The sequence below is a fragment of the Haliotis rubra genome, unplaced genomic scaffold, assembly GCF_003918875.1.
Source record: "Haliotis rubra isolate DU_JTF1 unplaced genomic scaffold, ASM391887v1 Scf296, whole genome shotgun sequence".
Taxonomy (NCBI): Eukaryota; Metazoa; Mollusca; class Gastropoda; order Lepetellida; family Haliotidae; genus Haliotis; species Haliotis rubra.
Window position 1 is genome coordinate 1,105,129 of NW_025766964.1, and position 23,925 is coordinate 1,129,053.

At 39.7% G+C, this 23,925-nt stretch overlaps 1 protein-coding gene across 1 annotated transcript; it reads right to left on the reverse strand.

Moving 5' to 3' along the window:
* Positions 1-12,476: 12,476 nt before the first annotated feature.
* LOC124282209 (ras-related protein Rap-1A-like) lies at positions 12,477-13,157 on the reverse strand. Its single transcript, XM_046718168.1, has one exon. It carries the CDS (start codon positions 13,155-13,157, stop codon positions 12,477-12,479), a length of 681 nt encoding a protein of 226 aa, XP_046574124.1.
* Positions 13,158-23,925: the final 10,768 nt, after the last annotated feature.

Consider the following 23,925-nt stretch of genomic DNA (forward strand, 5'->3'; position numbering starts at 1 on the left):
GACATTTTGGGATGATTGAATATGAGTTCCAAAATTGCTTGCGACACCAATTCGGGACAAAAATATCTTCATACATTTATCACAACATAGTCATGTGGCATATCAAAAGGTAGCTTATGATGCATGATGTAGAAATAACTATATCATATGCTTCTAATTTCAGTAAATATGACACTATCGTATAAATTAACGAAATATTTTCTTTCCTTCATCGGACATCACCATTGTAAGCATTGGCCTATATTAATGGAAACAATTTACTCAATTAATTATTGTCCCATTTCATAATAATTATATACTACCATGAAGCACTTATGTAGTAATAATAGTACCCAGGAAAGGTTAATGTGACCATCACATAGTCATGCCTACCAGTACAGTCAGAATTGAAACACTGACACTCGTGTCTGGGTAATTAAATAACAAATAACATAAAACCAAATGTGAAGTCAATATAAACTGAATGTATGAGAACACGAGTGACAAATTATACTAATAGGAACGAACAAGGGAACACATAAAACTACAAGTGTTCCTCTATTTATTTCCAGAATTTCACTCACAGTGCAATACAGACCATGTGAAGAAACCTGGAAAAGAATAAAATTGTACTTTCATGTGTTGCTATATTCGTTTCCATGAGTATATATTATAGTGAACAGATAACTACAAATTACAAGTGGGGTATGCAAGTGCAATATATAATGGTGATATATAGTGATTCAATGGGTGACCTAGCCACTGTCAGGAATCACCTCCAAGCGAGAGGAATTTCTGCCTCAGTTGCAGACACAATTCTGACTTCGCAGAGGGATACGAAAAACGTTCAATATGAGGATAGATGAGGATGCCCCGCCAGAGCTGACGGTCTGTCATAAGGAAAGAGTCAGTATTAGACTGTCAGAGTCTTAACATCCTAAGATATAGACGGCGCCTTCCACGTAACGGTTTCTATCGAGCTCCCTGCTCTCCCTCAGCCTTCCTCGTCAGGAAACGTGTTCACGTCTTGGATGTCCGTAAGACTCTCAAGGTCTTTATCAAACGAACACAAGATATCCAAAAGATAATCAGTTGTTCTGCTGTTACGGCGGTGGGAAGGCTGTCTTCCGGCGACCATATCTCGGTGGCTTGTCTCTGCCATTTGCATGGGCTATATCCAAAAGGACATATCTCCCCCGGAGGGTTTGAAAGCTCATTCCGTTAGGGCAGTAACGACATTTAAGGCGTATGCTGCAGCCCTGCCCATTGAAGAGATCTGCTCTTTGGAGCCGACCGAGCATGTTCATAAGCACTTACTCGACAGACACTCTGGCCATCGTGCTCGGTTTGGTAAGTTCTCCGCACTGGGCAAAGTCGTAACTCTCTAGCCGATTGAGCTTTCAAGATGAGACTGTTCATTAAGTATATTTATTTTAACTTTCACAATGATTTAGCATTGTTAAGTAGCATGTATAATTTATGAATTCATTGAATCACTATCCTCATCGTCATCAGATTCATTACCATCGAGGACAATTTCATGTGAAACGTGAGACGGACATGGAAAGATGTGTTCGCCTCATTTCAGTGCATGCCAATTTGTTTTCCTACATGAACATGATGATGTGGCACATTTGCTGGTACTACAACCATATTTGACGTTAGAGAACACGCCTCCGCCTTGCACAACAATCTCCATTCACTATTACATTTTATTGTACTGCTGTGTACTTGTACTTTAATGTACTTTCACCAAACCGGACGGAGATAACCCTTGTGTCATGGCCAACATAACCACCAAGTTTCATCCAAATCCATTCATAACTTTTTGAGATATTATTCCTATTCCCCATTTACTAAATAGTGTGTACTAAATATTATTTTCAAAGTACCTTTGCATACTTGTACTTTAACATACTTTCTTCAACATCTAATTGAGTTACCATAGGGACACACCAAAAACATCCAGTAAGTTTCATTTAAGTTCATCAAGTAGTTTTTAAGTAGAGGTGCTAAAACATTACACACACACACGCACACACACACACACACACACACACACACACACACACACACACACACACACACACACCAAGAAACAAGCATGCATTCGGAAAATCATGAAACCAAAGAGAATGAAGTGATTTATAGAAACTACCTCCACGCCAACAGCCACACCCACGACATTATGTGCATGAAAGTGAGTGAGTGAATTTAGTTTTACGCCGCTTTTAGCAATATTCCAGCAATATCACGACGGGGAACACATCGTACCTATGTGGGGAAACGAACCCCAGTCTTCAGCGTGACGAGCGAACGCTTTACACCAGGATATCCCACCGTTCACTTGCCTGAAAGAAAACCTCTGTTCGGACTCACCCTCAACTGGTGGTCATGGCATTTAGAAAACGTAATGGCTCCGAAAGTATGAGGTTTAAAGTACGAGCAAATTTCTGACTACTGCCTCAGCCTACACATCTTCGTCACATAGGGTTCAGTAAGTGCGGCGAGGGACTACCCGGCCTGACGCCAAGACAGAAAGGGCATGTTTATTATTATTATTATTATTATTATTATTATTATTGGATATTTATATAGCGCACATATCCACGCACTAGTGCATGCTCAAGGCGCTGGCAGTTTTTCCCTCGATCATTGGATGTCAATCTCAACAGCACATCTTATTATCAATCTCAACTCCCTAGGGATCATACAACTCTTGCAGCCACTAGGCGCACCGAGTTATTGCGGCTTTCTCATCCTTACGAGGTACCCATTCACAGCTGGGTGGACTGGGACACATAGTCACAGTATTTTGTCAAAGTTTACTGCACGTTGCTATACCCGCAACTAGGTGTTTGAACGATGGGTGTTCATGGGTGAGTGAGTTAAGATTTCTAGTCATACTATGTGGCTGAAATACTACCGATGACTAAAACAAGTTATAAATTCATGACACATAAATCAAGAAAATAGAAACCTGTGGATAAACTACATTAAAAAACAACCACATATACGGATTTGCAACAGCATGTACATCTAAAACTATAGACGTTGCATCTATTGCGGTTTCAAGCTCAGATATTACACTATCATACTCAGTCAAGGATCTGGGAATACTCTTAGATCCCAGTCTGTCCATGGAAGCCCAGATAAATAACCTGTGCAGAACATGCTATTCTCATCTTAGAGTGATCGGCAGTATACGTCCTCTAATTACCACAGAATCTGCTCATTCCCTTGTCCGTGCTTTAATTCTCAGCAGTCTAGTATCATTATTGTAACAGTCTCTATATTGGCCTCCCTGACACCAAAATACAGCCGCCCGCATCGTCAGCCGTACTTCCAAACACAGTCACATTACCCCAGTTCTAAAGCAGCTCGACTGGTTACCCGTGAGAGCCAGGATTCAATTCAAGACACTCTGCCTCACATACAAGTCCCTTCACGGCCAGGCTCAACCCTACATTGGAGATGCGATCAACCCCTACAGTCCATCGCGCGAACTTCGCTCACAGCAGCAAAACCTTCTGACAGTGCCGAACTACAAACTTAAAACCTTTGGATACAGAACTTTCTCCTACACTTCCCCTGTCTTGTGGAACTCTATCCCATTTGACCTCAAACACTCTGAATCTCTGGACTCTTTTAAATCAAATCTCGAAACCTACCTCTTTGCTAAATATTATCCTCAATAGCCTTTATTGTTTATGTATTATGCACCTATTCATTGTAGTTTTCTTGCTTTGTATATATAATGTATTTATTTTTAGGTACTTATGTAGCGCAAGAGCATGCTTCTGAGCGTGGATATGTGCGCGTTATAAATATGCACTATTATTATTATTATTATTTAAAACTATAGACAATACAACATATAAACCATGATACAAACCGTCAACAACTGAAGGTAGATCGCCACACTTAGGACTACTGGGTCTTACGGTACGTTTGCTACCTGCATGGATCCTAGCTGGAGTTTCATCATCGATTCAGCCGCTGTCAACTGTGCTATTTATATTTTTACAAAACATATTCAACAACACTATTAAAAAAATCAATTTCTTTCAAATTCAAATTTCAAATTGATATTTGACCTGTATATGTGACTCAACATGCTGTAGCCAAGGCATTGCACAAACTGACTGAGCACATGACTACGTAATGTAGGCAGTATTACAGCTGTATCGCGTCGGACGGTAATGTCGGCGTAAGAGCCTATCAATCCAGTGATTGACAAATGAGCAAGATCAAACGTCTTCACGTTCGACGCACATTTGTTTCCTTTCGCCTAAGATGGTTGGTTTGTTGTTTAACGCCGCACTCGGCAATATTCCAGTTATATGCCGGCGGTCTGTAAATAATCAAGTCTGGACCAGACTATCCAGTGATCAGCATCACGAGCATCGATCTACGCTAGATTTTGCTGACAAGAAAAACAGATTTAGAGCTATCTCCCTTCCATTGATTTGCATTCGCAAAACATCGGTAATTTCCGTACATCATACGTGATTCAATGTAATTCGAGATAAAGAATTACTACCACGAAGTACCAAATTAGTTGCCATTGACAGCGGGGTACACTGAAATGTTACTCGCTTGTTAGCGGGGTACATCGAAAATAATAGAAGAGCGCTCAGCCAATCAGAAAGCGACATTTATGTGTGAGGTAAGATAATGAAAAATATTGATAAAGCGGTGTTAATTGTGTAGCTTTAAGACATTACTGGGATATTTTCCGATTTGTTTAATAGTCTTCGGTAGAAATCAGGTTTATGAACTTGTTGAGTGTCGGTGGATAGCAGTTGTTATCAGGGAAGCAGAGTTGTCGTTCTTGGCTGTACTTGTTGAGGTTTAACTTCATGCCTGTGGCATCACAAAATTCTTCAACTACATGTATTTTTGGGGGTAACTCATTGGCAGAATCCGAAACAGCTGAAACATCATCTGCATGCATGAGGCCAACAATATCCGGAGAGTCGGTTCTTAAGAATATACCTCTTCCACCGGTTTCTTCCATTCTTGTAATAAGCTGATTAATGAAGATAATGAATATCTGTGGGCTTACTGTACATCCTTGTCGGGTTCCAACATTGCAAATAAAATAATTTGACAGATCGCGGTCAGTCCTGATGCAGGCCGATAGGTTAGAATACAATCAAGTTAAAAAAAATTCACCCTTAATTCCAATTTGTTGGAGACTTCGGAACAGGACATCATGGTTTACACAGTCAAATACTTTGGAGAAATCGATAAAGAGGCAGTCAAGTTTACGTCTCTTCTTCACAAGATATTTCTGAATCATGGCTTGCAGTGTAAATATATGATCTATGGTGGAATGTTTGGGCCTAAATCCAGCTTGAGACTCAGATATAATGTTATTATCACCACACCACTGTTTGAGTCTGTTATTTATCACACTTGTCAGAACTTTGCACAACGAATCAATGAGAGATATTCCCCTGTAGTTATTGGGGTCAGTTAGACTTCCAGATTTATGGAGAGGACATATAACACTCTTTCCCGAGGGTGGTGGAAATGACTTGTTAGTAAACATTTTATGTAATAACATTGTCAGCATTGGTGTTATATAAACTCTTGTTGATATGAAGAATTCATTCACTATTCCATCAGGTCCAGGTGATTTATTGTGTTTCAGATTCTTAATACATTTATGGATTTCATTCTCTGTAAAAGGTCTGTTCTTCATTACATATTTCACATGAAACACCTGACTGTTCATTGTGAGTGTTAGCAGTATTTTCAGGTATGTTAATGCTCAGTAAATCTTGAAAATGATCAAACCACTGTTTTGTAGGAATATGTTGGGTTGAAGTGTTTACAATCATATGTTTCTTCAATAATTTCCAGAATTGCTTTGGCTTAGATTTTGCTTTTGAAAGTAAATTTCTCTGCTTCTCAAAATAACCTGATTTTTTGTTTGCATATAACTTTTTAAACTGTTTCCTTTTCATTCTGTAGATGTTGATATCATGTCCACAGTCCTGTCACAGTGATTCCTCAATGCTGCATATTTCAGGTGTTTAAGGTTTTCTAGGTCCTCATCCCACCAGGGGGGCTGCTGTTTATCAGTAAATGAATATTTCTCGTATAGCTTAACACAATCATTACCTGCTCTGTGATAGAGATTAACAATTTTCTCAATTGCATCATCAACATTTGAGTCAATTAATGAGAAGATTTGATCACATTTTTTCAGGAAAGGCCTCTTGAAATTTCTTGTGAAATTTTGCACTCTTTTCTTCACACCAAGTAAAATTCAACCATTTCCCAACTGGAACGTCTAGATGTTTAGGCAGAAATTGATCATGAGAGGCAGGTTGCCGGTTGCCTTTGAGGTTTCATCACGTTCATTGAAGTTGAGAGTACAACACAAAGGGAAGTGACATGAATCATCTCTATCAAGAACCTCAAAATGGCTTATATGTGGGAAAAGATCAGTTGATGCTAGCATATAGTCCACAATGCTTGATCCATTATGTTTGACACATGTGAAGTTACCATCTTTATCACCAGATAGTCGACCAGTTTGGGTGTGAATACCAAATATCGAGCATAGTTCAGCAAGTTTTCTTCCATAATTGTTATATTTATCATTATCTCTGCTCATTCTAGCATTAAGATCTCCAGATAAAAGATAGTGATGGTCATTATGTGAGCTTACAATTGTTTCAAGATATGTATCTAAGCAATCCATACCATCGTAGTCCAATGACTGAAAGACAGGGGAGTTTTCAGGTGAAATGTAGGTGAAGATTAGAATGGTATCTTTTATAAAACCAAGTTCTGTTGTTCTAAAGAGAAGCACGATCGTATCCTCGAATGAACTAAACAAGCGCTTGATAGTGTTACTTTCCACTAGCCATTCACGTACGAACACTGTGACACAGGGGTGTGTCACCCTTAGAAACAGCGTTAGAAAGACATATAGGTATATAGACCCTACCCTAGTACTATATAAAAGGAAAGGGATGTAACGACAGAACCACCCCCTCCTCAATCAAAGTTAGATTTCACCACGTAAACTATTTTTAAGCCTACGGATCGAAACCGAGATGATTTCCCCTAGAAAATGAGCTATAAATGGTCACAATCAGATCATTATTTCAAAAGTTATACGCCACGACTCACCGAAAACAGCTACCTCCGCCATTCCAAGCCAAAATCATGGATCACCCAAGACAGCGAAAACTCACCTTTTAAATTCGTTTATTAATTCCAGCCACGTTGACAGCACCTATGTAGGGCAAGATTCGATCGGCAGCGGCAGTCCACCGGTCTAAAACTTATTGCAACATCTACAAATCATTTCCTTGACAGTAAGCAGGCATTTGCACTGTGACACCCCCGCTATATCTACCAAGAGTAAAACCGGACAGAAAGTTTTCAAAATCTAGTTCACTTCTCACAAAGGATTCACAAAACGCAATTATGTCAAATACGGAGCAATACGGTTTAAGACCAGTATATTCAGATGAACTTACATATTTATATAGTCCCTCAATATTCCAGGATAAGATACGACACGATTGAGCTCGGCCATCATTTCATTCGCGATCTTTGTTTACATGTGGAGTGCTCTCCCTTGGATTAGTGTTACTTCGGGGTCCAGATGTAAACAAAGCCACGTGGTTTGAGGCTGATGAGCCATCTCTTACCCAACGATGAATTAAATCACCTTTGCAGTATATAACAAAACTATATTCTAACGAGTCTAACCCTGCATTTAACTGTGCTTTTAATCGTCTTTGTGAGGATCTTTACAGCAAGAAGTCACCTATTATTCCCCTCTAGGAATAAGGATCAAACCTTTCCTTTCTGCAGCTGGCATTAACCTCGAAAATATATGTCTTTTTTTTATCTTCCTTGGCAATTGGTTAGGCCACAAGTAGACCTGACACTGACAGCATTTAAAACATCTGAAATTATTGAATTACAATACATACAAGAATTTACTCAATTACAAAGTAAATATAATACATATAAATCCTTATTTACAGATGGATCGAAGAATGGTGGCGCGGTGGATAGTGCCACTGTCATTGGATCAAGAACAATATCTTCTTGATAACCGGATAACAGCTCTATTTTCACAGCAGAAGCTAATCTTTCTTGCAAACATCCACTTTTAATTGAAATTATTGAATTATATAATGATCCTGCTACTGGCCAATACGACATCGTCCTCTGTTGGTTACCCAGCCATGTTTGAATTTCTGGTAGCACATTGGCTGATGTCGCTGCCAAGGCAGCACTCAACAAATCTGTGACACCACTTCTTATTCCATACTCTAATTAATTCAGATATTTTATCCGTGAGGACACCCAAGTAGGTATCAATAAATTACATCAAATAAAGCCAAATATCGGTTACACCTACTTGAGCTGTCGGTCCAGATTTGTGGAGGACATTTTGCGACGATGTCGCATTGGCCATAGTAGATATATTCATGACTATTTGTCTAAAAGCGAAGATCCTCCATTTTGCATTCCTTGTGATGAAAGAATCACGATCAAGCATGTCCTGCTTGACTGTATTGATTTTTCCATCACAAGGGATACATATTTCAGTGTCAAAACGATTAAGGATCATCTTAATAATGTAAATTATCATTTAATGATTGTTTTTCTTTAAAAGAAATAGAATTATTTTATAAATTTTGAATAACTTGTTTTGTAAATAGATAAATGTCATCTTATCAATGGTAGTATAAATTAGCAACTGCGATTGTTAGTGGCTTTATCCTCAAAGGGGGGTTGAAGTATCGTAAGATTGTTGTCCTCCTGAGAGGGTACGTAAGTCCCAAAACTTTCAAAGTCAATTTAGCTCAACCATGCCTTTTAATCGTAGAATTTTTGTTATTAAATTATGGCTAAATTTCTCTACCATCGCCAGCGGCTGAAGGGATGGTGTAAATCCAGCTATGGTCCATGCAGGTAGCAAAGGCATTGTACCTTCAGTAGCTTTAGCCCATTTTATGTTGTAATGTCCTAAATTGTATATACTTTCAAGTCACACGCTAGTTTCAAACCTTTAACTGTGATATTCTAGTTCTTTTACTGTCCTTCACAGACAGATTTGAAGATATAACGTCATAAAGTATTTCAACATGACCCTTTTAGTCACGATATGGCTGAAATATTGCAAGTGACTATAAATTTTAACTCACTCAGTGGACCAGTCACCTCCCACTCGCAATGGCCTGAATATGATTCTTAAAGACAATATTGACATGAAATGTTGATTGTGTAATGAATTTGCAGGGACAGTCCAACACCTTGTCAGTGGATGCCCATCCTTGGCAAAAACAGCATATCGTAAACAACATAATGGCATGGCCCGTTGCTTCTACTACCGTCTTCGCCATGCATGTGGCTTTGACTGAGAGGTCCATCTATGGTACAGAGGTTTGACCCTGAACATGTCCAGGGTGTCATGGAAAATGATGCTTTTAAACTTCTTTGGAATAGGCCCAAATGCAGCCTCTGAAGAATTCCAGCCAACAAACCTGATCTTGTCCTTTTTGTAAAGCCAATGAATATATTTATATCATTGACTTTTATGTCCCTTTTGACAGCAATGTGATTGGCAAGATTCACGAAAAGTATGATAAATATGCGGGCCTTGTCAGGCTTCCCATTGTTCTCGGTGCCATTGGTTTGGTACCTCCTGATCTCTTGGCACAGATCAGGAGAATGCCCGGGTTCTCCGGTGGGAGCACAGCCCTTTTGACACTCCGGGTAATGCAGAAGACTGCAGTGTTGGGCAGTCTACATATTCTCTAAAACTTTCTTGGTGGGTTCGACTAGGCAGCGTTTCCTATTCGCCGTCTTTGTTGCGTGTAGAGGGGGCAAGTGCCCTGAGCCGATGATGAGTCTTACCACCCTGACTGTGCCCGAACCTTCTCTGCTACATACTATTTTTAATCTGTAAATCATAAAAATAATCAATTTGTATAGCGCCTTTTTTCCAAGTTCGAGATGAGCTGTTGTACAAGGTGAGCGCATTTTGGGAGAAGGCACGGCCAGCAAGTTTAGTGGATGTTGAGGGAACCGAGACACTGTACATATTCTGAGATCGGAGATGTCATCCTGGTATATACATCTGAATAAGATCCTTTAGGTAGAGAGCGGAGTTATCTTTGTGAAGAGCAGCATATGTCACTGATAAAACCTCGTACACCATCGTTTGCTGAACTTGGAGACAATGAAATTGTTTTAAAACAGATGTTATATGCTCACGTGGTTTAGTCCTTGTGATAATGCGAGCTGCTTTGTTATTGATCTTCTGCAGATGGGTGATAGAACTAGATCGAGCCCACATCGCATTGCAATAATCCAACCCTAAGGTCAGGTAGGCAGGGACGAGGAGTCTGCTCGTCTCAAGGTTAAGATACTTTCTTATTTTCCCAGATTATTCCCAGGTTTATTTCACTTGCTTCGCTGTGGAAACACTGTGCCCTCCTGCATCAATAATAGAATTGCCAAGTTTGAAAAGCTGTTTTTTGGTGCCATTTAACGATGAATTCTGTTTTGTTATTATTAAACTTTAGTTTGTTAGGTGTCATCCACTTTTGAACGCCTTGACTTGTGTCAAATATCCCATTATATTGTGTTCATTATGGGAGATGTCTTTCTCTTCAACAATAACCTAGAACTGATACTGATAAGTTATGTCATAACTGGACAACCGTCCAGACACGCTAGTTTTTCGTGCTTTGAGCACAATCTTTAGTCAAGGCAACTTCCAGCTTCTGTAATTCGTGATATGAGTGAGTTTAGTTTTACGCCGCACTCAACACTATTCCAGCTTTAAGGCGACGGTCAGTAAATAATCGAGCCTGGACCAGACAATCCAGTGATTAACGGCATGAACCTCGATCTACGCAATTGGGATACGATGACATGTGTCGACAAAGTCAGCGAGCCTGACCACCCGATCCCGGTGGTCGCCTCTTACGACAAGCATGGGTTACTGAAGACCAATTCTAACCCGGATCTTCACGGGTACTTCGTGATATAAGAATTACAAAGAAAATAAATAGGTTTAATGTTGATTTAAGTTTTGGCTCGGCCGACAGGCCTATATTCCAGTAACAGAGTGGCGGCTACTGTTGGACAGTAACTACCGCAGCTCTCCAAGCGGGCAAGGGGGTGCAACTCCAGGAATGTTCCCCTTTCAGCAGGTCGATGCTCATGATGGCAATCAATTGATCGTCTGGTCCAGATCCGATTATTAACAAACCGTCTTCATACAGAAGTGATAAGAAGCAAGCTCACACACTTGAAAGAAAATTTGTGAAATGGGAGAGTTAATCAGTTTTATTCACATTAGTATCCTTAGAGTTTACAACGACAATGTTACTAACAATACACAATGTTGCTACAGTAATCCAGGTTTACAATATCTGGTAACAACAGCTTCATTTAAACGTTTGTGATACGTGGAAAATTGAGGCAGGCGTGTCTTGAGACAAATACAGACAAATCTCACCTCGTAATAGAGCAGCATCTCACGTGGTGTCATTTTTACATTTGTGTCTCATCTTATAACAATAATAGAAATAGTCAAAGTAGCCCGTTGCATAACTGTGACCCCTTACATAAGATCATTGATTACAAGTGCTGGTGCTGACGTACATAGACTCATGGTAATCCTTGGATTCGAACCCACATACGTTTCTGGCTCTGTAAGCTAGCTGGGGTACGTTTGACCCTGGATCCGCCCATGGCACTCTGGATTTCAACAGGGTCCATGCAGGTAGCAAAAGCACTGTAAGTCCCCATTGTCCCTAGTATGGTGATCTACCTTCAGTTGTTTGCTACCTATAGCTCGTTTTTATATCGTATTGTCTTCGTAAATAAAATAGTTTTACATGTTCATGCTAGTTTTAGACTCCATCTGTGATACTCTAGTTATCTTACAGTCCTTCGATGACTGTTTATTTAGCAACTTACATTTATTGTTTATGTAAAGCATTTCTCGTCACTATATGGCTGAAATATTGCCGAGGTGACGTTAAATTTTAACTCACTCTCTCACTCACTCACTCACTGGATTTCAACAAGGGGACAAATTGCACATACATCAAACTGTAGAGCCTTTCATAAACAAACGACTACTTCACCATGGTATAACTTAAAAGATCAAAACTAGCTGTTTCTGTTGATTAGACTTAAATACATGATGACCAAGAACTAGTAAATACACTCAACATGGCATAAATAATGCCAAAACAATTTACGACATTTATCTCTTCATAAAACATAGTGAACTGGGCGGAGTTTAAAGGTAAATACGTAACACTCAGACATGAAATATAATGGACAAAAATAGTTAAGGATATATGTAAATTTTGAAATTATGAATAATAACCTATTTATTTATTGACACACTGACAAAATATCAATCATAAACATACCAATATCCCTAACTTACTTTGTCTTGGAACATGTCTGATTACTATGTGAACACGCTACACATCCCTTTTCTTCAAGAGCCCACGTAGGAATGTGATGAAAGAGCTCCGCTGTGGTCCTGGTGCTGGGCCTGCTACAGATGGACTCCGTCTCTTTAGAACCGGAGTGAGTGAAACATTGCGAGTCAACTGTCTGACAATTTGTTTGAACGCTTCACAAACCTGATCGTAGTTGAAGGACGATGCCTCGACGTAGCCATGTCTCCATTTCCTTCTGATCAAATACTCGGCTGCGTTGCACGGCACAGCCTTCTCGTCGTCAGGGAGGTCCTGCTTATTGGCAACAACTACGATAGGAACGTCTTTATCCATCTTCAACTCAATGATTTCGTGACGAAGCCGTTGCATCATTTCAAAAGATTCCTGATCGTCCACCGAATACACCAACATAAACGCATCACTTTTACATATTGAAAATTCCAGCATGGGAAACGCTCTATGAATGCCTGCGGTATCAACTATGTCTAAGCTGAGTAATGCATTGTGGGTTTTGAAGACGGCTCTTTCAATGTTGTAGGTGGACTCGTCTTCCTTCAACTCTCGCTGTCGGAACTGAGATATGATGGCAGTTTTTCCAACGCCAGTTTTACCAAGCACTACCATCCTATAGGCCAAGACGGACCTGGTAGAGTGGCGCCTGGTGGTGAGACGTCGGAGTGCAGATCTCAGAGAAGCCATGCTGTGTCGTCGTTAGTCAGGCCCCAAATGATGAGTTTAAACGGTGAATCGAACTGTTGAAACTTTCATCAGGCTACTGAAGAATGTCTTCAGTGTCGCATCAGAAATAGTCTCCTCGCTGGACCGCCAGGTGTTGTGTGCACGTACAACACACCACACCAGCTTTCGATTGGCTGAGACGCTTCTGCAGACGTTCTGTCGAACGATTTGTCATCATCTACTTTTATGGTTTTCTAAATGGCGTCAGAGAAAACAGCTGTTTTGGTCCTCAAGTCATTTTATTTGGTGAGATTCCCTACGTCTTGTTTTGTTTCTCTCCATATTATCACATTTTGAGTTGAGTCAGCAGTTGTGAAGACAGATCAGATTGGTCTTGTCGATCTTATTAGATACAAGTCTGATTTCTGAGAACAGTCCTTCAAAATATGTTTTATCCGTTTCTGTCCCGGTTGCGGACTTCCTTGCTCAGTAGTTTGTGTGTAAGGACCAAGATTCGGTTTTATACCGGAGCGTAATAGCAAAGTATGCACCACACATAACAGTCGATGACCAATAGTCGTGAGGTCTTTCGTACAGCTGAATAACCCTACATCCTGTGAAGGTCTGGGTTATAATTGGACTCCAGCAACCCATGCTTGTCGTAAGAGTCTACTAACGGGATCGGATGGTCAGACTCGCTGATTTTGTCCTCGCTTGACATTGTATTCCATCTTCCAGTTTCGCGAAATAAGTTCGTTTAGAGTGATGTCCTTTTACAAAACCAAGTGACCGCGGGCAAACTGTCAAAACTTTTAACGTGTTTGACCGTATTACTATCTAACGTTTTTACCGAAAGAAACTGAAGATGCTTTACCACCACTGTTGTTATGGCTTGTGTAAGTCTGATAACAGGTACAAGGAATGCCATGAGATGGGAAACGTATGTTTTTATTCCTTTTTCCGAAGCTGAAGAGTCAACCGGGGAAATGTTTGAGATGGACGAGGGCCTGTGGTCGAGGGGGATTTGATGTCAAAAGCATCACGAGGCATACCTATATTTGTTCCAAACACTTCGTAGGTGATTGAATATGCAACAATGTATGGTAGCAACATAATGGAACTGTGCACACTGAAAATTCCTTCAGAATTGGAATACAACACAGAAAAGACCAAATGATGTAGACACTTTATAAGCTGAAGTATCGGGCCTCAACAACATGTCAAAAGAACATGAACAATATCCGTAACGATGACGTTAGAAGTTCAAAATTGAGTCGGAGGTCACACGTCGAAGTCACTAAGTCAATAACGGGTATGACCATCATGCGCGTGAAGCACAGCGGTGCATAGAGGCTACCAAATTTTCCAAATGAAGGCCTAGGGAATGGTTTGGACGTGGTCACTGCCGTCTGGAACCTGTGTCTGAGATGAGTCACCCGAATCCATCTGTTCTGTCTTGGCGTCGTTACTCGGGGACGCCTACAACGTTGGTGGCCGGCGACGTCATTACTGTTTCCATAACGCCTGACCAATGCAGATATCGTGTTACGATGGCATTGGAAATGTGCTGCCACTTGTTCTTGGCTCATGCCTGCTCGAACCATTCCAATGGCTTCATGACATTGAGCAGATGTTAATCTTTGCATGATGTGCATGTGACTTCTCATGTGAATTTGTGAACGTTTGAATGACCAAAGATCAAGCTTTCGACAGTGACAGCAATTTCTGAGTTTCATATGCTGTGTGCAGCTGCACAGGCTGCACGTGCAGTAACACATTGCAAGTCCATACGCCACCATCAATGACGTCACGTCGTCTGGCACCTGCATGAGCGTTTAAATGTCTCCAATACTTGTTATGTTCACACCTATATTTATGTATAAAGGCGCTGTTTGCCTATCTTTATATTTTCTGTGTGCACAGTTTCTTTATGTGGCCAGTATATGTTTCCCTGGGGTGATATTTGAAAATTGTAAATATCGTTAATGTCATATGACTAATTTCTCAGACAATGATGAAAAAACACCTGAGTCACACATTTATAAGTGTTAATACATAGTGTAACGTCCAATTATAATAATATATCTTTCTACAATACATACGAATCAAAATGTGTCGATAAGGTATATTTCCTTAATAAAAGATAATTAGGATTACTAAAAAGATCCTTCGGTGTTTTGACAATGAAACACTTCTTCCTTGTGTATTAACAATGGATGACATCACCAGAAACAACAAAAGCAGCAAGTTTTACACTGGTACATTTAATACATTGTATATTGTATAACGTATATACATACAAGATACCAGCATATCTAAAAGAATCAAAGTATTACATTGATGAATCCTTTGGGATGGTGCATTGTAACCAAAAGCATCAGATTCATATTTGATTTATGGTGGTGGTTATCATTCAATATCACATAGTCAATGATGACTGAAGATCAGTTTTACACTTTTACAACAGGGGTCAGTATTGTCATGTTCATGCTGGTGTTCAACCAGCTGAAGGACAAGGGTGCCAAAATACCTACTGGAGAGGTCAAAGGGAGACAAAGCAAGATGGGGTGTGTTTTGTCATTAGTGTTCATGTCAGTTAGTACATATCAAATGACATAACATGTTATGTGAAACACTCCATTGCTGGGTAATCCTTCAGAAATATTCCGTTTGTTATTATCAGAACAGTGATACATATTATTGAAAATATGAAAGTTCCCAATTAATACAACTCTGAATTGTAGCAGGTAACCTATGCATTATTTCCTACACAGTTTCTGACAATATCAGTTGAGAATGTAAACGATGCAGCACTGTAAATGTTATAAATTAGTTGTATATAATGTCATGCGTGTGTATTGCAGCAAATACAATGACATCTGTCAACCAAATCAGCGAGCCTTACCACCCGACCCCTAATAAATCTACCAATCCTTGACCTTCAAATGTCAATCGATATTCCCATTTTAAGTTTATGTGTAGTTTCGGAGGTATGAATTTTTAATGTAGTAGAAAAGTCAGTAAATATTTCAACAAATATATTGCTCCCTGCCCCTCTGGATCCGCCTATCCTATTAATTTACGAAAGGACTGAAAGAGGTCAAGTTCATGGGTATTTTGCCAAAGTGTGACCGTTTGGTCGCATAGAGAAAATTTGAAAAAGATCAATTCCCGAGGGCTCTCAGATAGTATATATTGGAATAAACCAAAATTATGGACGGCTTAACCCGTGGTGTTAACAGGTGAAACATGCATTTGGACAAGGTCTGATGTTCGGGTGATAAACGTCCAGTTTTTTTTGTATATTATTTGAGATTTCTCAGTTTGACAAAAGCGATATTTTTACAGCAGTGAAATTATCACTTTGCCCAAAACAACTTCAATGCACAAAAAAAGCATTCGCTCGTCACGCCGATCGTTGACCGGCAGCGAAGGGAGACGAAGCAATTATCGCAATATAGCAAGACAGCACAAAGCGAAGTAGCGCTATAAAGCGCTATAGCGCGACAGTTGCTCCGCAACGAGCCGTGCGGGGTGCGGCTGCTAAAGTGCACTCTTGCCAAGAAATACACCCATCACTATACTGAATCCGAATCCGGCTCGTTTCAATGTGTTAGACTTGTTCAGAAGTGCCACTACCGGGCCAGTATCCATAAGCTCGCGGGTTCGCACAGTGATTACTAAGGGGTATAACCATGATGTATGCTCAGTGCTCAGCACTCGCGGTACTGCTACTGAACACGGCTCTCGAACCAATTCTTGGAAACTGTGTCTGGATCTCAGACTGAAAGTCGGCCTGAGACACCATCACAAACATCTGGCAAACAGCCCGACACTGTCGAAAAAAGAAAAAGACTGTCGTCGAAAAAGAAAGGTAAAAAATAAATAGGAAACAGACACCTTCAGAGGTTTCTCTAGAGAACCCATTTCTACCTCTAAACATGGCCCTCGCAGGTCAGAAGGAGGAATAGTTCCTCCTCACATTCACGAGAAACGTTACTGAACATGGCTCTCGAACCAATTCTTGGAAACTAAATCTGACTCTCAGACTGAAAGTCGGCCGGAGACACCATCACAAACATCTAGCAAACAGCCCGACACTGTTCATTCGTCGAAAAAGAAAGGTAAAAACTAAATAGGAAACAGACACCTTCAGAGGTTCCTCTAGAGAACCCCTTTCTACCTCTAGACATAACCCTCGCGGGACAGAAGGAGAAATAGTTCCTCCTCACATTCACGAGCAACGTTACTGAACACGGCTCTCGAACCAATTCTTGGAAACTAAGTCTGGATCTCAGACCGAAAGTCGGCCTGAGACACCATCTCAAACATCTAGCAAACAGCCCGACACTGTTCATTCGTCAAAACGAAAGGAGGAACACAAACAGGAAACAGACACCTTCAGAGGTTCCTCTAGAGAACCCGTTTCTACCTCCAGACATAGCCCTCGCAGGACAGAAAGGGGAATAGTTCCTCCTCACATTCACGAGACCCATCTCCAATTGAGCCACTATGACTCAATTGTCCCATATAATGCAGTGGAATTGCAGAAGACTTAAACATAACTCCCAAGGAAATAAATTATTGAGACTGGATTTTCAGTGCAGTGATTATCATTCCCTTTCTCCTCCAGATGATAATGCAAATAGAGGAACTCCCATTTTAGTGCGACAGGCTATTATGCACAACCCAGTCTCTCTTATAGTCTGTTTGCAGTGAATTTCACTTTAAACAAAAAAGTAAATCAAATTGAGTGAAATTAAGATTGCGAATCCTCACAATTTTACCTTGCCAAATAAACATTTAAAGCTCAGAATTTTAATCAACTTTGATCATAGATTCAAATCGCTATTATTGATTTGCATTACAAGGGGATAAGCCCAGTAGATTGAACAGTGAAACAAATGCACGTACGGTACGTGATGAGCGTTAACTTAAACCAACACTACTTGTTCTCGGTGTTTCATTTAAAGTGCATACCCCCTTGTAATACAAACCAATGATAGCGATTTGAAACTATGATCGTTTGTTAAACAACTTTTATCCTAAGTTGAATAAAATTCTGAGATTTGAATGTTTAATTGGCAAGGTAAAATTTTGAGGATTCGCAATCGTTTAGAGTGAAATTCGTCGGTACGTTTTCACTGCAAACAGACTATAATAGAAGTCAAACTGTTGCTGCACATTGTATATCCCTCCTTCATTGTATCCCTCTCCTTCAAAATCTGTATGGTCAGCTTCCAAAGCTATATATTATCATGGGGTGATCACAACGGAAAGAACCCGCTTTTGGGAAGTGTCCGTACTAATAAAAAGGATAAAATCCTTGCAGTTATTTCAGAGAATAACCTTTGTGTATTTAGTGATGATTCAACCACATATCTACGTCCACCTACTGGAACATATTCTGACCTAGGTCTGGCACTTGCCGATTCCACCTTATACAATGAATTTGAATGGATGGTCCATAATGTGGGACTGAGCACTTCCCTACCATTCTCAAAACCCTGGTGATGATCCACCTTTGTCAAGAAGAAACTTCACCAAGACTGACTGATCATTATATGAAACACTATGTATTGAACACTTACAGCATAACTTTTTCAGGAATATTAAAGATCCTGTGCAGTCGTTTTTGGATATACTTAATGACATTGCTAACAAACCAATTCCTATGTTCTCTGCAACTTCTCATATTCGTAAGATATGGTTTTACAACATATGGCCAGAAAGTAAAGGAAGAACGAAGAAATAAATTAATTAATGTTCAAATCTAATGCCAAGGCTCGATGCGCATTTTAAAAGAATAAGCGTCAGTCTTAGAGGAACGATGTTTCCAAACTACATTCTCGTACATCTATGTCGAAGGTGTGGAACATGACACAAAGGATACAAGACAAAGACTCACAATCGTCTGTTCACGATGTGAAGGGCGGTGACAATTCAGTTACTGATAAAGCTGACATTGCAAATACACTTGGCAAAACTCTCGCCAAGCATTCATCATCATCAAATTAGGTCAAATTATTTTAAAAGTATCAGAACAGGAGATGAAAAGAATAAATCAACTCAGACAATGGTGAAGACTATTATGAATTATTCCATTATATGAGCTGTAAATCCTTTAGAACCTGTCCTGTTGATAGCCTTTAACTCGAAGCCGATTATCCATCTTATAATATCGCCGTATCAAATGTCCTTTGCAATGTCACTAAAGACATATTCTAATGAATCCAACCCTGCATCCTCTTTTTGCGGATCTGTATAATACAAAATCTTAGAACACGAATTAAACCTTTCCTTTCCACTGCTAACATTGACCACATTCAAGAATGAGTTCCAGTAAAGACAAGAATTTAATCAGTTAAGAAGTAAATATGATACGTACAAATCTATACTTACAGATGGTTCCAAGGATGATGACACAGTTGCTTGTGCCACTGTCACTGGATCCAGAATAATGTCTTCTCGATTAAAAGAAAACAGCTCTATGTTTACAGTTGAAACAACCAACATACTAATATTTCCTAAACATATAAAAAAATACCCCAAATATAATTTATTTATAAAATGTTTTCGTCAGATATGACTGAAATATTGTCGATGTCACGTTAATAGTCAGTATACTCACTCACTCACTGTTTGGTATTTAAAATGCACCCCCAAACCTGGTTGAAACATTCACATTACAACGTCAGCAAGATGCCACGACTCACGACAGCTCAGAGGAACCAGGCGCTTGAAGCTGGCCACACTGCACAAGCCGTTGCCAATCACTTCCAGGTCAACGTTCGGACCATCTACAGGCTGCAGCAACGTTTCCGGGCCACCAACACCACAAATGATCGCCCCCGTACTGGCGATACAGGCAATGGAGAACTGTTCTGTTCACAGATGAGAGTCAGCACTGCATATTAACTGCAGATGGCAGAACAAGTATATGGCGACGACGTGGCCAGCGTTACTCAGACCAATGTGTTATGGAAAGAGACTCATGGGGAGGTGCAAGCATCATGGTATGGGGTGGAATAGGCCTGAACTAGAGAGTGGGTCCTGTGGTGTTCCAGAACCTTGTTCCAGGGAGGGGAGGCGGCATCACAGCAGTGCGCTACATCGACCAAGCTCTCAGACCCCACGTCATACCACATTTCGCACGTCACCGGAACAACATTTTCCAGCATGATAACACCCGGGTCTATACTGCCAAAGCTACATGGGACTTCCTACATCAGAACGGTGTCAACATTATGCAGTGGCCAGCCCTTAGTCCTGATTTAAACCCAATTGAACATCTTTGGGGTGAAATGCAGATGAGACTGAATAATTTCATACCAAGACCGAACACAGCCGATTTATTGCGCCAGGCCTTTCTCAGAGTGTGGTTCCAGGTGCCAATGGCCTTCATCAATCGATTGGTGCACTCCATGCACAGATGCTGTGCTGCAGTTATTGCCGCTCGTGGTGGTCACACTAGATACTGAAGTCAAGAGTCTGAATGGACTGCAAACGTTCACGTAATGTCGTGTAATTGAGCTGAGTTATTCATTGATGTGTCAAGATATTGTACACAAAAAATCCGCTTGATCCGCTCATTATGTCCATTTCTGTAATGGTTTGATTACAGTGCCTATCTAATTTTGAATTCGTACTGACGGTTTGTTTGCTGCTGAGTATACACGGTTACATCGAAGATGAATTTCTCCACTAACTTGGGGGAACCAACAGCAAACCTTATGCAGATGAATTGCACAAGGATCATGCATCAAATTGCTGAAAAGCATCTGCAAATATCGTGCATGTGAACAGTTGCTTTTTGATGTAAAGTTTTGTTCAGAATACTCCAATTTTCACTGAGTTTCTTCATTTATTGAACTCATGACAATTATTTTTTCAACATTACGAATTTGTTTTACAATACATCAGTTCATGTGCAAACAGTACCTTTAAACAGTATGGAATATTTTGCAAAATCAGGTTTAGAACAGGTGACTGAAGTCAGTGACTATATTTACACTAGTGAGTCTAAACTTTTGATGGGTAGTATATTTCGACAAGGAACAATAAGTGAGTGACTGAGTTAAGATTTAGAGTCACACCAACAATATTGCAGTCATATTGTGACTAAAACGTTGTATACTTAAATAATAAATAAAGTTAATTCGTAAAATCTGTCAAAAAAGAACAGTAAAACAAGTAGGCAAGTATGCTGACTATCTGACGAGAAAAAATTATACATTAATAATGAATAAACTTAGAACATATAAACCTGTCGTCAATGGGCAGTAAAACTTATTTAAAAAGTATTTTGACTTAAAACTGGCATGTTATAATAAAAATATATCACTATAGAGAACAAAACAATATAAAAACGGGCTGCAGAACTAGCCCAGAAACGTTGTGGGAAAATAAATCAAGAAGTTGTTATCCTAAGATTTGTCTAGTATTGCAGATGACCAGCAACTGAAAATAGATCACCATACAAGGGACCATGGGGACATGCATGGACCCAAGCGGAATTTAAGTTATTACTTCAGGGGTTGGTGATTTTTGTGCAAGTAAGCCATTTATTAAAAGATTATAAAAATGACGGAGAATGAAACATATACGTTGAATGAAATGACACTCACGTACCCTCGCAGGGGAACAATTATTTAATGGTTTTCAAGTGATTCTAATGTATGGGTCGAAGGGCAATGTAGTCTCTTAGATGAAATTTCATTTTTGTAAATTATATGTTTAAATATAAAAGTCATATTCATACTGAAGAAATCGAGACTTCAGACATGCTTTGGACTTAGTTTGGTATCAAAAGACAACTCTGTGTGTGTTATTTTGAGTCTTATTGATCTGTTTGATATATAGAACATTCTTCTTTAGCCGCGTGGTATTTGGAGGGGAAAGAACGTGTAAAGTAAGGGACGTGAGTCCACAATGTGCGACCTGGTAGACTCTCAATCATCATATTGGGCACTGTCCTTCACTGACTGTGGCATCAAACACTAATTCATGGAAAAACGCGGTGGCTGAGTGGGTCAGATCGCTGACATTGTCTGCTCGCGATTAGGTACCTGACTCTGAGAGTTAGGGTATGAGTCCGAAGTGTTGAGGATTAATGTATCAATTAAATCTTTTGTTGAGCAGCATACTACTCACGATTATAACAGAATACATGTGCAACAAATCGGAAACTGTCGATCCCAGTTACCCTCATCTCATAACTATTAGTTACACCTTCGAAACAGAACGTATACACATCCTTCATGAACACACACTTAATTGTCTTGAGATTGTCAGGTACTGGCAGAATTTGTGTGAACGTTCATAGTCTTACGTTACGCTTGCTTAATAGAACGGGTGCGTCATGTTGGTCAGCTAGATGTGCCTGTTTTCAAGGCATATTAGTTTAACCCATGATGTGGCCATTACTTGGGTGGCTAAACCGACCATGATACGAGGAATCGCTTTCATGTGTGATAGAAGAAAGGAGTGTGTAACCGTGCTGCCTGTACTGCCGGCCCTGGAAGAAAGTAACATATAAAATCCTGAATGAAACTTTGGCTCCACTAGAAGACGTGTCGCTATTAGAAATACACCTCCTCTGGCCACATGACTGATACAGTGGGAAATTCAAATCTATCTTTCTAAACGAAAAATATATTTTCAAAATGTACGTTTTGTGGACTGCCTGCATCCATACAGTCTTCCTAACATCCTTCTTTGTACTATGGCTTAATACCATCCTGAACCGGTAAGTCAATTTTATGATATGTCATGAAATGTAGTTGAATACTGCTTTGCGTTGCATCGAAAGACCGCTTTGACAAGGCATCCATCGCTCTGAAATCACAAAATTTCTTGATTGGTGTTAAATCAACTTCCTTAGATTCAATGTTAAGAAAACAAAGGATGGTTATTGATTTTCGGAAAAGTACAAGTGAGCTGTTCCCAATTGCCATTAATAATGAAACCATACACAGACTTGAGGAATATAAGTATCTTGGCACAGTGATAGATTCTAAGCTCACTTGGGAACAGTAATACTGATTACATATACAAGAAAGGACTAAAGCGGCTATACTATATACGTCGTCTTGGTTATTTTAAGATTGACTCAACCATAATATCGTTATTCTACAAGTCTTTTATTCAAAGTATTTTCGTTTTCAATGTACATTGCTCCGTAGGGAACCCCTGTACTTGATAAACCGGAAGTTGCTCCGCTGCAACTACCATTTCCTCGATGTACAGTTTTATTTCCACAGCAGTGTCGACATTGGTTTGGTTTTTATATTAAGCAAGCGTTAAATGTGTTGATTTTCAGTATAGTCTGAAAGCTAAGACATTCCGTAGCTAGTTTTTAATGATAAAAATATTTCATATCTGTTACTTTAATATACAAATGATGGTGATCTACCTTCAGATGCTGGCGATCTATAGCCCGTGTTTTATATCGTATTGCCTTATTTAATTACATTGTTTTAGTTTTACATGCTAGTTTTATGTTCATATCTGTTCATACTCTTGTATTTTTACTGTCCATCGTCGACAGGTTTAACTCTTCACAATGTTTTCATTTTTGTATTGTATAAATTGTTTTCATCACGATATGGCTGAGATATTGCCGATGTGACGTTAAATAGTAACTCACTCACTCACTCAATATACAAATGTGAAGTAGTGACACTGGGGCAGGAATGTTTCGTGCCGTAAATTTTGCATTTCCATGAGCTCTAATTTATAAACATTTGTTTACATCAAGGTTGCAAACTTGAGTAGTTTAGTAACCCTT

What these genes read in the sequence shown, in the direction of transcription:
- LOC124282209 (XM_046718168.1), bottom strand. Translation starts at nt 13,157, where the DNA reads ATGGCTTCTCTGAGATCTGCACTCCGACGTCTCACCACCAGGCGCCAC.